Source organism: Vipera ursinii, assembly GCF_947247035.1.
Source record: "Vipera ursinii genome assembly, chromosome: 2".
Lineage (NCBI taxonomy): Eukaryota > Metazoa > Chordata > Lepidosauria > Squamata > Viperidae > Vipera > Vipera ursinii.
In genome coordinates, this window is record NC_139513.1 from 19,394,604 (window position 1) to 19,410,956 (window position 16,353).

The 16,353-nt window shown below is 43.9% G+C and overlaps 1 protein-coding gene across 2 annotated transcripts; it reads right to left on the minus strand.

Annotated features, from left to right (window-relative positions):
* Positions 1–801: 801 nt before the first annotated feature.
* DXO (decapping exoribonuclease) lies at positions 802–14,825 on the minus strand. Of its 2 annotated transcripts, XM_083352634.1 has the most exons (7): positions 14,660–14,825; positions 9,523–9,917; positions 7,592–7,821; positions 5,476–5,695; positions 5,148–5,283; positions 2,803–2,897; positions 876–1,644 (listed from the first exon to the last, which is right to left on the minus strand). In XM_083352634.1, the coding sequence occupies exons 2-7, from the start codon at positions 9,903–9,905 to the stop codon at positions 1,515–1,517; spliced, it is 1,194 nt and encodes a 397-aa protein (XP_083208760.1). In that variant the 5' UTR covers positions 9,906–9,917; positions 14,660–14,825; the 3' UTR covers positions 876–1,514. The 2 variants fall into 2 exon arrangements, with proteins under 2 accessions (XP_083208761.1, XP_083208760.1); XM_083352635.1 differs by lacking the exon at positions 2,803–2,897 and having other exon boundaries at positions 802–1,644.
* Positions 14,826–16,353: the final 1,528 nt, after the last annotated feature.

The following is a 16,353-nucleotide window of genomic DNA, read 5'->3' on the forward strand; positions in this document are numbered from 1 at the left end:
GCCCGTGAAGTGGTTTCATGTGGCCCGCAAAGCCATCCTGGAAACAGTGAGGGAACGGCCCCCACTGCCTTGGCCCTGGCCCAGAGACCCTCCTTCTGCCTGAGACCCTCAGATCTGTCCCACTCCTGGCCAGGCCCCCATAGGCACCCTTGATGCGAACGATGTAGAGCTGGCCATGCCCACCCAGTAGGCCATACGCACTCTAGCCACGCCCACCCAGTAGGCCACGCCCACCCTGGCCATACCCACCCGGCCCCTTGAGGGCAGCCCCAATGCTGATGCGGCCCTCAATGAAATTGAGTTTGACACCCCTGGTATAGGGTTTCCTGCCTGAGCAGGGGGTTGGACTAGATGACCTCCAAGGTCCCTTCCAACTTTATTATTATAAGGTTTCCCCTGTCCAGTATCGCCTCTAGGGGACAATACTCATCTCTGTTTCTTAGCTGAGGGAGCCAGCATTGTCCAAAGAGTTTTCTGCTCACATTTGCACGCTTTCAAACTGCTAGGTGGAGCAAAAACAGGAGCTCACCCCATCATGCTTATCTTTGTATTGACTGCTAGAGAGGATGTGTTCTGGTCTTTTTGTTTCCTTCTCAGCTTTTTGTTCTCTCTTTTGAATGGACGTAAATGTAGTTTATGTCTGTGTGTCTGTTGAAGGCTGATCCAATTGATACATCATATTAAATATGGAGCCTTGGTGGAGCAGTGGGCTAATGTTTTTTAACATGTATTGCCCTGTTCTCCGCCCTGAGTCCTTCGGGAGAAGGGCGGTATACAAATATAATTAAATAAATAAATAAATAAATAATACCTCCTTAAGTAACACCAGCTGCCTGCAATTAGTGCATGTTCGCATCCCACCAGGCTCAAGGTTGACTCAGCCTTCCATCCTTCCCAGGTAGGTAAAATGAGGACCCAGATTGTTGGGGGCAAGAAGCTGACTTTGTAATAATGCCGCTTGGGGTGTGTGTGAAAGCCCTAATAAGCAGGCATATACATAGAATGAAGGCTATTGCTAAGCACATTGGTTTGTGCTTTAAATTGTAAGCCACCCTGAGTCTTCAGAGAAGGGCGGGATATAAATGGGATTAAAATAAAAAATAAATAAAAAATAAAAATATGTTCCAATTATGGATATTACGCTAAAGATAATGTGTGTCCCAAATTACCCACAACTGGCTGAGACACATGCAGAGCTCAAACCATCTTACTTGACTTCAACTAGGTTTCAATCAACAAGAAGACACTTTTCGTTCATCGTTATACTTTTGCTCCCTCCTTTATTGTTTGCAAACCAGAGATGACATGAGAAAGAACATGCTGCAGAAGCACCAACAGAAGATGATTGCACTGGCAGTTGGTTTCACCTTCCTCTGTTGTCACAGCAGTGCCATCGTGCCGACTTCCCGTTCTCCAAGTAGCAGGTAACTGACTTCTTGGTGCCTGTTTCTCTCCACCACCCAGCAGCTCCTCGACCCAAAACCAGCTCGACTTCCAGTGCACCAATCTGAGAGTCATGATGTGGGGGGCTTCTCCGCACTCAGAGCCTCCACATACCAGTCAGGCAGGAAACGGTATTCAGAATCCTGATGCACTGTGAAGGAAACCGGGTGCCTTGGGTTCCAGGCAAAGAGATGAACCAATCTGGAAGAGAGGAAAGAAGAAATAATAATAATAATATAATAATTATAGTATCCTGTGACAATATCTATAATACCATCAAACATCCACATCTGCCTATCCCAGCTCCTTGGTAAGGACTCAACAGGTAGACAAGAATGCCAAATCCAGTCTGAACATCTGGCTGACTGCAATGATCAATAACAACAACAACAATAATAATAATAATGGGAAGGGACCTTGGAGGTCATCTAGTCCAACCCCCTGCTCAGGCAGGAATCCCTATACCATTTCAGACAAATGGCTGTCCAGTCTCTTCTTAAAAACTTCCAGTGTTAGAGCACTCACTACTTTTGAAGGCAAATTGTTCCACTCATTAATCGTAACTGTCAGGAAGTTTCTCCTTAGTTCTAGGCTGCTTCTCTCCTTGATTAGTTTCCATCCGTTGCTTCTTGTCCTGCCTTCAGGCGCTTTGGAGAATAGCTTGACTCCCTCTTCTTTGTGGCAAACCCTGAACACTGCCATCATGTCACCCCTCGCCCTTCTCTTCATTAAACTAGGCGTACCCAATTCCAGCAACTGACCCTTATAAGTTTTAGCCTCCAGTCCCCTGATCATCTTTGTTGCTCTTCTCTGTACTCTTTCTAGAGTCTCAACATCTTTTTTACATTTAATAATAGTAACAGTAGTAATAGTAATAATGATAATGATGGTGATGATGATGGAAGGGACCTTGGAGGTCATCTATTCCAACCCCCTGCTCAGGCAGGAAACCCTGTACCATTTCAGACAAATGAAAGTGAACGTTTGAGATCAGGGCAGCAAATGTTCAGTTTCCTCAGAAATAATTCCAATTGTCCATCACCATCATTGCAGAACCTAGGATTGCTGGTCTGTGTCTCTTTTAATGATTAGCTTGTGACACTTCACTGTTGCCAATGCTTGGGAACCGAAGAGGAGACATCTCTCTCCTAAGCCGTGCAAGGATGGAGAACCTTTCACCTTCCAGATGTTGCTGAAGTCCAACTTCTAGCATTTCTAGTTGTTGGCCACACCAGCTATGGCTGCTTAGGAGTTACCATTTAGCAACTTCCAGAGATCCTCAGGCTTCATGTCTTGGTCTAGTCACCTATTGAATGATCATGGCTTTCTGCCAGGTGTGTCAAAATTACAACTACTCACTTTGGATTGTCTTCCGTCACCACTGTCTTCAAAAAGGCTAGAAAAGCAGCACAGAAATTCATACACACCGCTGGCTTCCAACAGCCTGGATCATCCTGTCGGAGTAGTGAAGAAATTGTAACTTAGAAATAAATCCAGCCGGGGCTTCTGTTTTGAGGTATATACACAACCAAGTACAGTATATATCTTTTCATTTCCAGCCCTTAAAAGAAATAGTCTTGCTGGTATCCAAGATTCATCTGTTCTATGAATTAATGATCTTTCCTTGGTCAGGAGAGCAATGATAGTTTCTGTTTAGACCAGCGTTTCTCTGAAAGATCCGTAGATCTAAGAGTTAAAGAGGGTCTCTCTTTTAACTGTGGTTTGCTCTCTAAGCTTGTTTCAATATCATTTCTGAATGTTTCGTTACCAAACTAGGTAACATCACCAGCAGGATTTTCTTGTCCTACTCTAGCTTATAACTGTCTTGTGTCGTGGTTAGCTAGGGAATTCTGGGAGTTGAAAGTCCACACATTTTAAAGTCGCCAAGATTGAGAAAAACTGGCTTAGACCATCAAGGACGTTTCAAGTAATCTATTTCATAAGAAAGAGAGACACGCCAACTCTTAGATCTGTGGATAAAATTGGAGAATGAAAAGGACAGCCTCAAAGGATAAGTATTGAAGAAACCCTAAGTTATCGTCCTGCCTTAGGTATAAAAGCTGGCTGTGGGAATGTGGGTCAGTCCCTCTCTCTCCTCAGCCCAACCCACCTCACAGGGTTGTTGTTATGGGGAAAATTGGAGGAAGAAACGTTATTTATAAAAAAAAATAAAGATGGGACATGAATAAAGGTACTGGTAATGGTGTTTAAGGCCCTACATGGCATGGGTCCGGAGTACCTTAGGGAGCACCTGCTGCCGGCATCAACTTCCCTCCGCCCTGTGCGCTCCCACAGAGAGGGCCTCCTCAGGGTGCCACCGATCAGAGAATGTCGATTGGTGGCCCCCAGGGGGAGATCCTTCTCTGTGGGCGCTCCGGAGCTATGGAATCGGTTGCCGATTGAGCTCCGGATGGCGCCCGACCTTCGCTCCTTCCGTCGCGATCTGAAGACACTCTTATTTGAACAAGCCGGCCTGGCCTGATGGGGGATGGGTCGGGTTTTTATTGTCATTTTAATATATGTATTTACTGTTTTTAGTTGGGCATATGTTTAATTTTCTTTTAACTTTTGTATTTTTGTATTTTTTATATATCTGCCCTGTTCACCGCCCTGAGTCCTTCGGGAGAAGGGCGGTATATAAATAAAATTATTATTATTATTATTATTATTATTATTATTATTATTATTATTATTATTATTATTATTATTATTATTATTATTATTATTATTATTATTATATAAAATGGACCAAATGGGGGAATTCCACACTGGAGGTCATTGCTAGATTTATAACAGACTCCCCCTCCTTCTTCTCCTTTGCTCTCTGCTTTCCATCTTTCCATCTTTTTGGTTATCCTGTATTTATTCTTGTTGTGTTCCTTTGTCATTGCTTAATTTATTGTTCTAATATGTCGCTTCTTTTCACGCGCCTTTTCATTTTTCTTCCTTTTTATTATTGTAAGCCGCATAGAGTAGCCCCAGGGCAAAGAAGGCAGCAAATAAATTTAACAATAATAATAAATCAACAAGGGGGAAAAGGAATGAGAAGGAACAATATCCGATAAGAACACAACACGGCAAAACCCCAAAGATGTTTAGCAGAATCGATGTCAGCTGCCATCAGAGAAGCCTACAGGTAGTCCTCGAATTACGCCCACAATTGAGCCCAGAATTTATGTTGCTGAGTGAGATATTTGTTAAGTCAGTTTTACCCCATTTGACCACCTTCCTTGCCACCTTTGTTAAGTGAATCGCTGCAGTTGTTAAATCAGTAACACAGCTGTTAAGTAAAACTGGCTTCCCCACTAAACTTTGCCTATCAGAAGGTCGCAAAAGGGGATCACATGACCCTGGGACACTGCAACAGTCATAAATATGAACCAGTTGCCAAGCGACCAACCGGAAACCACGTGACCGTGGGGATGCTGCAACGGTCATAAGTGTGAAAAAAGATCATCGGTCACTTTTTTCAGTGCTATTGTAACTTCGAACAGTCACTAAATGAACAGTGGTAAGTCGAGGACTACCTGTGTAAGCTTTGCATCAGGCAACTTGCAATTCAGGGTTGTGCAAGACATATTTTAAAAAAGTGGCCAGGTTTCAACTGTGCGGCTGCAGCCGCCATTTTGGCATTTTGGATCCTGTCGAGGATGTTCCCTGACGCGACGCTAAAGGGCCCGGCCTTTTCCCATAGTTAAACTTACCCGAATGAGTTTGAATATTTTCATAGTCTCAAAAGTTTCCAGCCCTACAACTGAGCCATCCAGCCCCCGATACCCTGCCACAATCCGGGATACCCCTGGAAGAAAAGACTGGGCCCACCACTTGATCAGCTTGTGCCTGAAAAGAAAAAAGGCAGATGACTGTAACGAATGCAAACCTGCATTTAAGGAAACCCCACCCGGTAAGCTGGAAAGTGCTTTGTTTCTTTAGGACAGGGGTCTTCAAACCTGGCAACTTCAAGATTTGTGGACTTCAACTCCCAGAATTCCTCAGCCAGTGCCAACACAATTTCGACTGCTCCTTCCTCACCTGTAAAAACTTCTCCTCTGAGCAGGGCTGTGCATGACTTTGCTAGTCTTCAGCTCCACGTAGCAAGTAGGGGGCTGCGGAGAAGGGCTTCGGGGATCAGTGCAATCTACCTCTCCGGAGAAGAGAAGGGAGTGACTTCCCAGGCGGGACCGAATCACGGTGCAGAAAGCTTCATTTGTGTTCACTACTCCAGTTGGATCAGGAATCCCATCTGGAGCATCTGGAGAAGAATGAGAAATTTGGGCACTTCCTGGAAGTTCAAGTAACTATATAGACCAAGGGTAGGCAACCTTGGCTCTTCTGTGACTCATGGACTTCAACTCCCAGAATTCCTGAGCCAGCCATGCTGAGGGGAAAGGGAGAGGTTTCCAAGCTGAAACATGCTGGCTCAGGAATTCTGGGAGTTGAAATCCACGAGTGATAAAAGAGCCAAGGTTGCCTACCCCTGGTATAGACAGTCTTCAACTTACTACCACAATTGGGCCTGGAATTTCTGTCATGAATCAGACATGATTTTAGAACCATTTTTATGATGGTTGTTAAGCGAATTACCATGGTCATGAAATGAATCCCACAGTCATAACTGCAAACCTATTCTTTCGGATATTTTTGGCTGGAAATTTGCAAAAAAAGTTGCAAATCAGGATCACCACCACCACAAGACATCACATTCAGCCATAAATGTGAGCCGGAGGCCAGACGCCCAAATTGAAATCATGTGAACATGGGGTTAGTAGGACAGCCGTAAGTGCAAGGACCAATTATAAGTGCGAGGACCGGATTTTTTTCCAGCAGTGATTTAATTTTGAACAGTCACTAAATTAAAGGTCAGGTTGTCAACGCTGCTAACATCGAATGTTCTTGCTTTGACAAAAGATGAAGAAGCAGCTATTTCATATTTAAACTTATGTGTTACTTTAAGAGCTATAACCAGTTACTGCTGGGGGAGGGGGGAGGAAGAACGTGTCTCAAGGCTGTCTCGAAATAAGAGAAAATAAGAATTTGGCGGGTTGTCTAACAGAAGGGAAAACTGACCCTTCAAACTAATTGGAGAATGTGATTTATGACAGCAATGAAAAGGAGGAGAATTGTGTTTAACATATTGTGCTAAAGGGAGGGGAATTCAGATTCCAGCTTCTCCTAGCAAGGATTGCCGATGTTTTAGGGCTCTAATAAAAGACTTTGAAGGTAAACAATGCCTCAGAGTCATTTGAAGAACTCATCTGTCCGACACATGAATCAAGGACTACCTGTAGTGTCAACAAAAATAAAAGTAGCATTGCAGCCAGTCAACCATTAGCTGGACTAACTGATTAATATCCATTTCCCCAAAAGTGTCTCACTGGTTCTTCCAGATTTTTTCTGATTTTGTGATTTTGGCTACCACAGACAAACACGGCTCTCTGTTGTGATTCAGGGTCAGCCTGTGGGTTCGGCAGTTGGGTTGGACAATTCAGAGGAGGAGGAGGAGGAGCAGAAGAAGAAGGGGTTTGGAGAGCCTGCAGAGGACAGTTCTGAGGCTTCGCAGAGCTCTCAGCCAGGCCCCTCCCATCTGGTTACTACTCAGACCCAGCTGTGTGAGCCTGACAGCGTGGATGAAGATGACCCACAGCTGGCCCTGTTCAAGGACGCCCGACGCAGGAGGCAGTCAATCAGGAGTTAACAGAGGAAGGCAATGGGGAACCTCGGAAGGAGGCAGAGAGAAGCCACGCCTTGAACTGTTTAAAAGGGGAATGTGTGGGAGGGCTGGTTGCTGAAGGTAACCGTTTGAGCAGCTTCTGTTTTAGCGGTTCGTATTTTGTTTTGCTCAGTTTGCTCAGTTTTGGATCTGTTTTGTGTAAATAAATTTGGCGGGCGTACTTCCAGCCTGTTCCCTTTTGTAAAGGGGTTGTCCCTGGCTTTTCTGCAGGGCCGGTGGTAGGCTGGAACAGAACCCTCTCCTTCTACTTTGTCTGCATCATTCCTAATCATTCAAACACTCTGAAAAAGAGAGCAGCCACCAGCTTCAGTTCAGGAACTTAGGGAAGGGGGGGGGAAGGAAAAAGGAAAAAAAAAGAGCATTGCCCCTAAGACCTGGCTTTCAAATCAAGAGCTGGGAGCTCTCCAGAAACCTTACCAGCACACATATATTGCTCAAATTTATATCCCATGTACGTGAGCTCTTTCAGCATTTCTGAGCGCTGCTCCCGCTCCTTGCGGGCAGCCTCTGTTTCAAACTCGCTAATGTACAAAGTCCCTTGGAAGAGAGTGACAGCCAGCAACCATCCGTCTCGGGTCTCGTATGGGGTGGTCAGCACTTTGGTGAGATGCCCCCGCCAAGTGACAAAGTCAGCATTCAGGAGCTTTCTGTGAGGGGGGGAGAGGGAGAGAGAGAGAAAGAGAGAAAGGGGAGAGAGAAAGGAAGAAAAAGAGAGAAAAAATGAATAACCAACCATTTTAAGATAAGAAACTAGGTCTGTCTAAATCCCAGTAGAGCCAAGGCAAGGGGACTATTTTGGAGTATGCATTCGAGTCAGTGTTCACCTCTAGTGATTGCTTTAAGACTAGTCTCTACAATTTTCTTGGCAAGATTTTAAAAGTAGGTTGCCCTTGCTTCCTTCTTCTTCCTAGGACAGAGAGAGAGAGAGGACTGGCCCAAGGCGATTTAGCTGGCTTCATGCCTAAAGGAAGACTAGAACTCCGAGTTTCCTGGTTTCCAGCCTGGTACCTTAACCATAAGGGATGCGGTGGCTCAGTGGGTTAGGATGCTGAGCTTGTCGATCAGAAGTTCGGCAGTTTGGCGGGTCGAATCCTGAGTGCCGCGTAACAGAGTGAGCACCTGTTACGTGTCCCAGCTTCTGCCAACCTAGCAGTTCGAAAGCACATAAAAATGCAAGTAGAAAAATAGGGAGCACTACGGTGGGAAGGTAACAGCGTTCCGTGCGTCGTTGGTGTCTAGTCACGCCGGCCACATGACCACGGAGACGTCCTCGGACAAGCGCTGGCTCTTCGGCTTTGAAACGGAGATGAGCACCAGCCCCTAGAGTCGGAAACGACTAGCACGCATGTGCGGGGGAACCTTTACCTTACCTTAACCATTAGAACAGATGGGCAGCAGACACCTGACAACCAGCAATGTCATTGCCAGATGTCTAACATCCTGTGTCCCCGAAAATAAGACCTAACCAGAAAATAAGCCCAAGCATGATTTTTCAGGATGCTCATAATATAAGCCCCACCCCCAAAATAAGCCCCAGTTAAGATTGTTAGCCAGACGGATGCATTTATTACCTTAAGGTAAAGGTAAAGGTTCCCCCGCACATGTGTGCTAGTCGTTTCCGACTCTAGGGGCCGGTGTTCATCTCCGTTTCAAAACCGAAGAGCCAGCGCTTATCCGAGGACGTCTCCGTGGTCATGTGGCCGGCATGACTAGACGCCAAAGGCGCACGGAACGCTGGTTTTTTTTTTTGGAGAAGTAAGGTTTTTTTATTACCTTACTTCTCCAAAAATAAGACCTAATGAGAAAATAAGCTCTATTGCGTCTTTTGGAGAAAAAAATTAATATAAGACCCGGTCTTATTTGCGGGGAAACATGGGTACGAGTCATGGTGGCACAGAATGCAGTATTGCAGGCTAATTTTGCCAACTACCAGCAGTTTGATCCTGACTGGCTCAAAGTTGACTCAATGTTCCATTCGTCCAAGGTCAGTAAAATGAGGACGATTGTTGGAGGCAATATGCCAACTCTGTAAACCTCTTAGAGAGGGATGTAAAGCACTGTGAAGCGGTATATAAGTCTAAGTGCTGTTGCTATTGTGTTAGAATCCAGCGGCACGGCGGTGGCATCCCGTTTTCACACCTCGGGGCATGGTATTGTCCCATTTTCATGCAAAACTCAGCGGCAGCCCGTTTTTGCGCCCCGTGGTGCAGCGTCCTGTTTTTGTGCCCCGCAGCCATGGCGCTAGCGCAAGTGAGGGGGCGTGCGTGCACACACACATGCATTGGCCAGTTTGCCACTACCGGGCAGCGGCCCACAGATTGGGGACCCCTGCTCTAACTCTTTCTCACCCTTTCTCCTCCGTCTGTAACTGCTTCCGGTTCTCCACAATCCATTTCAGCAGGTGCTCCAGGCCTTCACGGATGCTGTCATCCCGCCGCACGTAGCGGTCACGGTAGCCATCACGCAAGTCAAATCCAGGGGAGGGGCCTTCGGAAGGGGGTGGGGCGTAGTAGCGCAGCTGACGAGCATCTCCATGGAAGCACCGCTTGGCATCTAGGGAAAAGCATCCCACTTCAGCTGGCCGCCGGTAAAAGGGAAAAGGGGCATCGTACAGAAGGGGAGTAACCGGCAAAGTAAGGGGTGCCTTGAAATCCTTCCTCGGTTGCTTGGCTTTGCATTCATCCTCATGATCCTCATGGCTGAAAGACTTGGAACTGGCTGTGGGCTTCATAAGTGTTTGTGTCTAATAACAAAAAGAATGAGCGTGAAACGTCTGCCCTCAGAATAGGCACCTGAGAAACTGTTCTCACTCAGTGCTCCTCTGGGTCTGAGGCAAAGGTCAAAAGGAACCTTTAAGGCTCAGTCCAATCCAAAATCTGACATTACAAGCAGTCCTCAACTTATAACGGTTCATTTAGTGACCGTTCAAAATTACAATGGCACTGGAAAAAGTGACACGACCGCTTTCACCACTGTGGCATCCCCATGGTCATGTCATCAAAATTCAGGCGCTTGGCAACTGATTCCTAACTCAGAGCCTTGGTGGCGCAGTGGGCTAATGCCTCCTTAAGTAACACCAGCTCCCTGCAATTAAGTGCAGGTTCGAGTCCCACCAGGCTCAAGGTTGGCTCAGCCTTCCATCCTTCCGAGGTAGGTAAAATGAGGACCCAGATTGTTGGGGGCAATAAGCTGACTTTGTAAAATGCCGCTGGGGGGGGGGCGAAAGCCCTAATAAGCAGGCAGATACATAGAATGAAGGCTATTGCTAAGCACGTCGATTGTAAGCCGCCCTGAGTCTTCGGAGAAGGGCGGGATATAAATGGGATTAAAATAAAAATAAATTAAATAAATAAATAAGATGGTTGCAGTGTTCCAGGGTCACCTTTTGTCACAATCTGACAAGTAAAGTCAATGGGAAAGCCAGACTCATTTAGCAACCATGTTACTCACTTAACTGCAGTAGTTCACTTAAAAAAAACATGGCGAGAAAGCTCATAAAATGGGGCAAAACTCACTTAACAAATATCTCAGAAACACTGGGCTCAATTGTGCTCGTAGGTTGAGGACTATCTGTATTATTGATAATAATACAAGAACCTTTAGTATCCAATTTACAAAGTTCATTGTTTTGCTCTGTGCTTCATGCGTTTTCTCTGTGTCAACCTTCTGACAATTCTGTAAGATTGACCAGTATTGCTGGTCTTACATTATAGGCAAAGAGACAAGACAAAGAATTATCATCTGGACATCCAAATCCCCAGGATCAAATTCATTTTCAGCTACTTTATTAGTTATTAACATGAGTCTAAGATTGGGGTGTTTTCAAGGGCCAGTCTTTAATTAGAAAGTGAGGATCATTTGGTCAGCCAAGTTTTGTACCAGGATAGCTGTCCTTTCACAGTAACCTCCATGTGGTGTCTAAAATATGAATTAGACTCTTAAGTCAACCTAAGCAGCACAGTTCCTAAAGACCAAACAGTTCCTTGGGGTTTTTAACAGAGGCTCTTCTCAGCCTGATTTGCTAATTTTGGGGATTAAGTGTCCCCCAAAGGACACCCTGGCTGTATTCACATGACACTTAAACAAGTTAGATAAAAGACCCAGTATATACACTAACACAACTTCCTGACCTTGGTTAGCATTCGCTTGGTTAGATTTTTGTGGCTTAGTATATTAGATTAAAACAGATCATTTAGTTACCTTCTTGTTTGGTATATTGAACAAGCTAGAGTATAGTATAGATAGCCAGTTTATGAGCATAATGTGAATATAGCCGCTTTGTCACTGGTCCACAATTCTTGGCTAATTCTTGTTGCTTATCCTTAAAGTCTCTTGCAGATTATGGGTGTTTTTTTGTGTGTGGCTTTGTAACAGTTTTTATTGTTTGAATGGTTTTGTTGTTGTTATGATTTTGGTAATTTTAAATAATTTTTTTTTGTATTTTAATTCTGTAATCCCTCCCCCGGAGTCCTGTATGTGAGATAGGTGACTATATAAATCGAATCAATACAGAAGCAAACATAGCTGGGTACAAATCAAATAACAGTCTCTGTCCAGCCTGTCCTTTTCCATTCAGGCTCATTCTTTCTTCAAATATCTTCAGTATTAAATTAGGAGCAGACCCTTTTAATCAGCAGTAAGCACAATAATTGAATTCTTTCCCTCTCAACAGTCACTTTCTCTATGAAACTCTCCTTCCTTCCTTCCATCCATCCATTGCCCATCTTATCCCCAAATAACCCTGGGTGCTTCACAGCAACCGTTATAAAACATAAAACAGAATTACTAACATCAAATCTCACAATATTAGTCCCCCAATACATTTGCTGAGATACAATCTCACTTTAGCCCAACACTTTGATATTCACCCAACATAGCTGAGTTTTGGTTCAGCACAATTGGATACTGAAGCAATTCGTTTAGCAAGTTGTTGTTGTTAGCTGCGAAGTCGCGACCCTATGGACAACGTTCCTCCAGGCCTTCCTATCCTCTACCATCTTCTGGAGTCCATTTAAGCTCACGCCTACTGCTTCAGTGACTCCATCCAGCGGCCTCATTCTCTGTCGTCCCCTTCTTCTCTTGCCCTCAGCCTTTCCCAGCATTTGGCTCTTCTCCAGTGAGTCCTTCCTTCTCAATAGGTGGCCAAAGTATTTGAGTTTCATCTTCAGGATCTGGCCTTCTAAAGAGCAGTCAGGGTTGATCTCCTCTAGGACTGACCGGTTTGATCGCCTTGCAGTCCAAGGGACTCGCAGGAGTCTTCTGCAGCACCAGAGTTCAAAGGCTTCAATTCTTTGGCGGTCAGCCTTTCTTATGGTCCAACTTTCACTGCCATGTTTAGCAAGTTATAGGAGTACTAATCTACATTATGGCTTAGCATGACGTGGGAACTAAGCATGGTTTGCTACCGCTATAAATATTTACTCTCCTTTGTTTCCCCATTCTCTGTCTAGTACTAAATTAGACGGTGATTTGATTTCTTTTTCCATCTGTATAAAACAAAGAACCCCCAAACTCCTGGCTCCGAATTCCCCGGGACAGCTTAGGGGCTGACCTCTGCCCTTTGCCCTCTGACCTGGCCTTGGATTCCTATAACGATCATCAGAGACAGAGAATAATAAAATAATAATAATAATAATAATAATAATAAGAAGAAGAAGAAGAAGAAGAAGAAGAAGAAGAAGAAGAAGAAGAAGAAGAAGAAGAAGAAGAAGAAGAAGAAGAAGAAGAAGAAGTTGGAAGGGATCTTGGGGGTCATCTAGTCCAACCCCCTGCTCAGGCAGGAAACCTTATACCATTTCAGTCAAATGGCTGTCCAGTCTCTTCTTAAAAACCTCCAGTGTTGGAGCATTCACCACCTCTGGAGGCAGGTTGTTCCACTGGTTAATTGTTCTGTCAGGAAGTTTCTCCTTAGCTCTAGGTTGCTTCTCTCCTTGACTAGTTTCCATCCGTTGCTTCTTGTCCTGCTTTCAGGTGCTTTGGAGAATAGCTTGACTCCCTCTTCTTTGTGGTAGCCCCTGAGATATTGGAACACTGCTATCATGTCACCCCTCACTCTTCTCTTCGTTAAACTACACATACCCAATTCCAGCAACCGTTCCCTATATGTTTTGGCCTCCAGCCCCCTAATCATCTTTGTTGCTCTTCTCTGTTCCCTTTCTAGAGTCTCGACATCTTTTTTACATCGTGTTGACCAAAACTGGATGCAGTATTCCAGGTGTGGCCTTACCAAAGCATTGTAAGGTGGTATTAGTACTTCACTTGATCTTGATTCTATCCCTGTTAATGCAGCCTAGCACTGTGTTGGCTTTTTTGGCAGCTGCAGCACACTGCTGCCTCATATTTAAGTGATTGTCTACTAGGACTCCAAGATCCCTCTCACAGTTACTACTATCGAGCAAGGTACCACCTATACTATACCTGTGCCTTTGATTTTTCCTGCCTAAATGTAGAACCTTACTTTTTTCACCATTGAATTTCATTTTGTTAGATAGTGCCCAGTGTTCGAGTCTGTCCAGATCCTTCTGTATCTTAAGCCTATCTTCTGGAGTATTGGCTATTCCTGCCAGCTTGGTGTCGTCTGCAAATTTGATGAGTTTGCCATCTATCCCCTCATCCAAGTCGTTAATGAAGATATTGAAGAGCACTGGGCCCAGAACAGAGCCCTGGGGCACCCCACTACACACTTCCTTCCATGTAGATGCAGTTCCATTGAGGACCACACGCTGAATATGGCTTGTCAGCCAGCTACGAATCCATCTGGTGGTGATGCTGTCTAACCCACATTTTTCTATCTTATCAAGTAGTAGGTTGTGATCTACTTTATCAAATGCCTTACTGAAGTCCAAATAAATTATATCTACAGCATTCCTCTGGTCCACTAATTTTGTCACTTGGTCAAAGAATGTAATAAGATTTGTCTGGCATGATCTGTTTTTGACAAACCCATGTTGACTTTTAGTGATGACTTTGTTTGCATCAAGGTGTTCGCTGATTTGTTGTTTGATTATCTTTTCCAGAATCTTCCCAGGTATTGAGGTCAGGCTGATAGGTCTGTAGTTTCCGGGATCTATTTTTTTCCCTTTTTTGAAGATGGGAACTACATCAGCTCTCTTCCAGTCCTCTGTAGTTCCCCAGTGCTCCAGGATCTATGAAAAATATAGTTCAGTGGTTCTGAGATCATGTCTGCCAGTTCCTTGAGAACTTTGGGATGTAATACATCTGGTCCTGGTGATTTGAACTCGTCTAGGCTGGACAGGTGCTCACTTACCATTTTTTGCCTATCTTAACTTGTGTTTCTATTCTGTTTTTTATGGCACTGGTTTTGGTAGGTTGGACTGTTTTTTCCCTTTGTGTAAAGACAGATGCAAAAAACGAGTTAAGTAGTTCTGCTTTCTCCCTATTGCTTGTCACCTTCTTGCCACTTTCCCCCACTAATGAAGTTCCTAAAGAACCTTCCCTGTTCCCTCTTCCGAATTCCATGCTTACCTGCCGTGACTTCACTGCCGGGAATACCTGCAGCCTCGTAGGGGTCGCACGCCTAACGTTACACCACCATCCAAGCCGAGTCGGAGCGGTTGGTTTTCTGATCAAAACAAAGCCCAGTTTCGTTTCTTTGCTCTAAGTTGCATCATCAAAGCACGCCAGTTAGCAGAGGAAGCCCTGCGTTTTCCTTTCAGGGTCGTGTAATTTAAATTTATAGCCACTAGATAGCAGTCGAAGCCTTCTTTTGGCGGCTTTATGTTAAGCAGTGTTGTTTTTTTTTTAAACCTCGGCCCCTTTAAGATGTGTGGAACACCCAGAATTTCCCAGTCGTGGGGAGTTGAATTCTGAGAGTTGTAGTTTACACCTCTTTAGGGGGACAAGGTTGAAAAACACTAGTTAAGACCTTCCTAATTTGGTGGATTTTGCAGTTCCAGCCTAATGGGAATTGTAGTGTGAGACCTTTGGAGGACACAGGGAAGGTATTGTGGAGCACCCACAACAACATCTGAAGACAACCTATTCCAATGGTTGATTGCTCTCACTGTTAGGAAATTTCTTCTTTATTTCTCTTTTATCAGGGTGTCAAATATACATAATAATAATAATAATAATAATAATAATAATAATAATAATAATAATAATAATAATAATAATAAATAATAATAATAATTTTATTTATATACCGCCCTTCTCCCGAAGGACTCAGGGCGGTGAACAGGGCAAATGTATAAAATACAAAAAATACAAAAGTTAAAAGGAATTAAACATAATGTCCAAGGTAAAAAACAATAAATACAAATGTTAAGAACAATAAAATGTTTTTCCTCCTGTTTTCCCCACCAGAGCAACATTCTGAGGTGGGTTAGGCTGAGAGAGAGTGACTGGCCCAAAGTTATCCAGCCAGCTTTTATGCCGAAAACAGGACCCGAACTTAGTTTCTTGGTTTCTAGACTGGCCTAATCCATTAGAATTGAAGCGTCTTTTCTGTATATTCTAAACATGATATACATATTTTTCTCTAAGTCTGTATTTAAGAATATTTTAAAGGAATGAACCAAAGTTGTCTGTGTATACCCTTCTAAAGTTCCCTTCTAAAACTGTTCATTACATTTAGCTTGGGATCCAGTATTCCCCAGGTTCCTGAATATAGGACATATTGAATTAAATAAAACTGGACTTTGAGTAGAATTACAGTGTTAAGGAGGACCAGAATGAGTTTCCCTTGTATTTATTTAACAAGTTCTCATTATAGCAATGAATACAATACAGGTAGTCCTCAATTTATGGTCACAATTGAACCTCAAATTTCTGTCGCTAAGTGAGACAATTGTTAACTGAGTCTTGCCCCATTTATATTTCTTGCCACAGTTGTTAAATGAATCACTGTAATTGTTAGTAACATGAATCTGGCTTCCCCATTGACTTTGCCAGTCAAAAGGTCGCTAAAGGGGATCACATGACCACAAGACACTACAGCTGTGATAAATATGAGCCAGTTGTCAAGCATCTGAATTTTGATCATATGTCTATGATGATGATGCAACGGTCGTAAGTGTGGAAAAAATGATCATAAGTCACTTTTTTCAGTGGTGGTGTAACTTCGAATGGTTGCTAAACAAAATATTGTAAATTGAAGGCTACCTGAAAGAAATCAATCTGAACTAGCTGGGTTTTTAATACACAATAAACCTAGACTT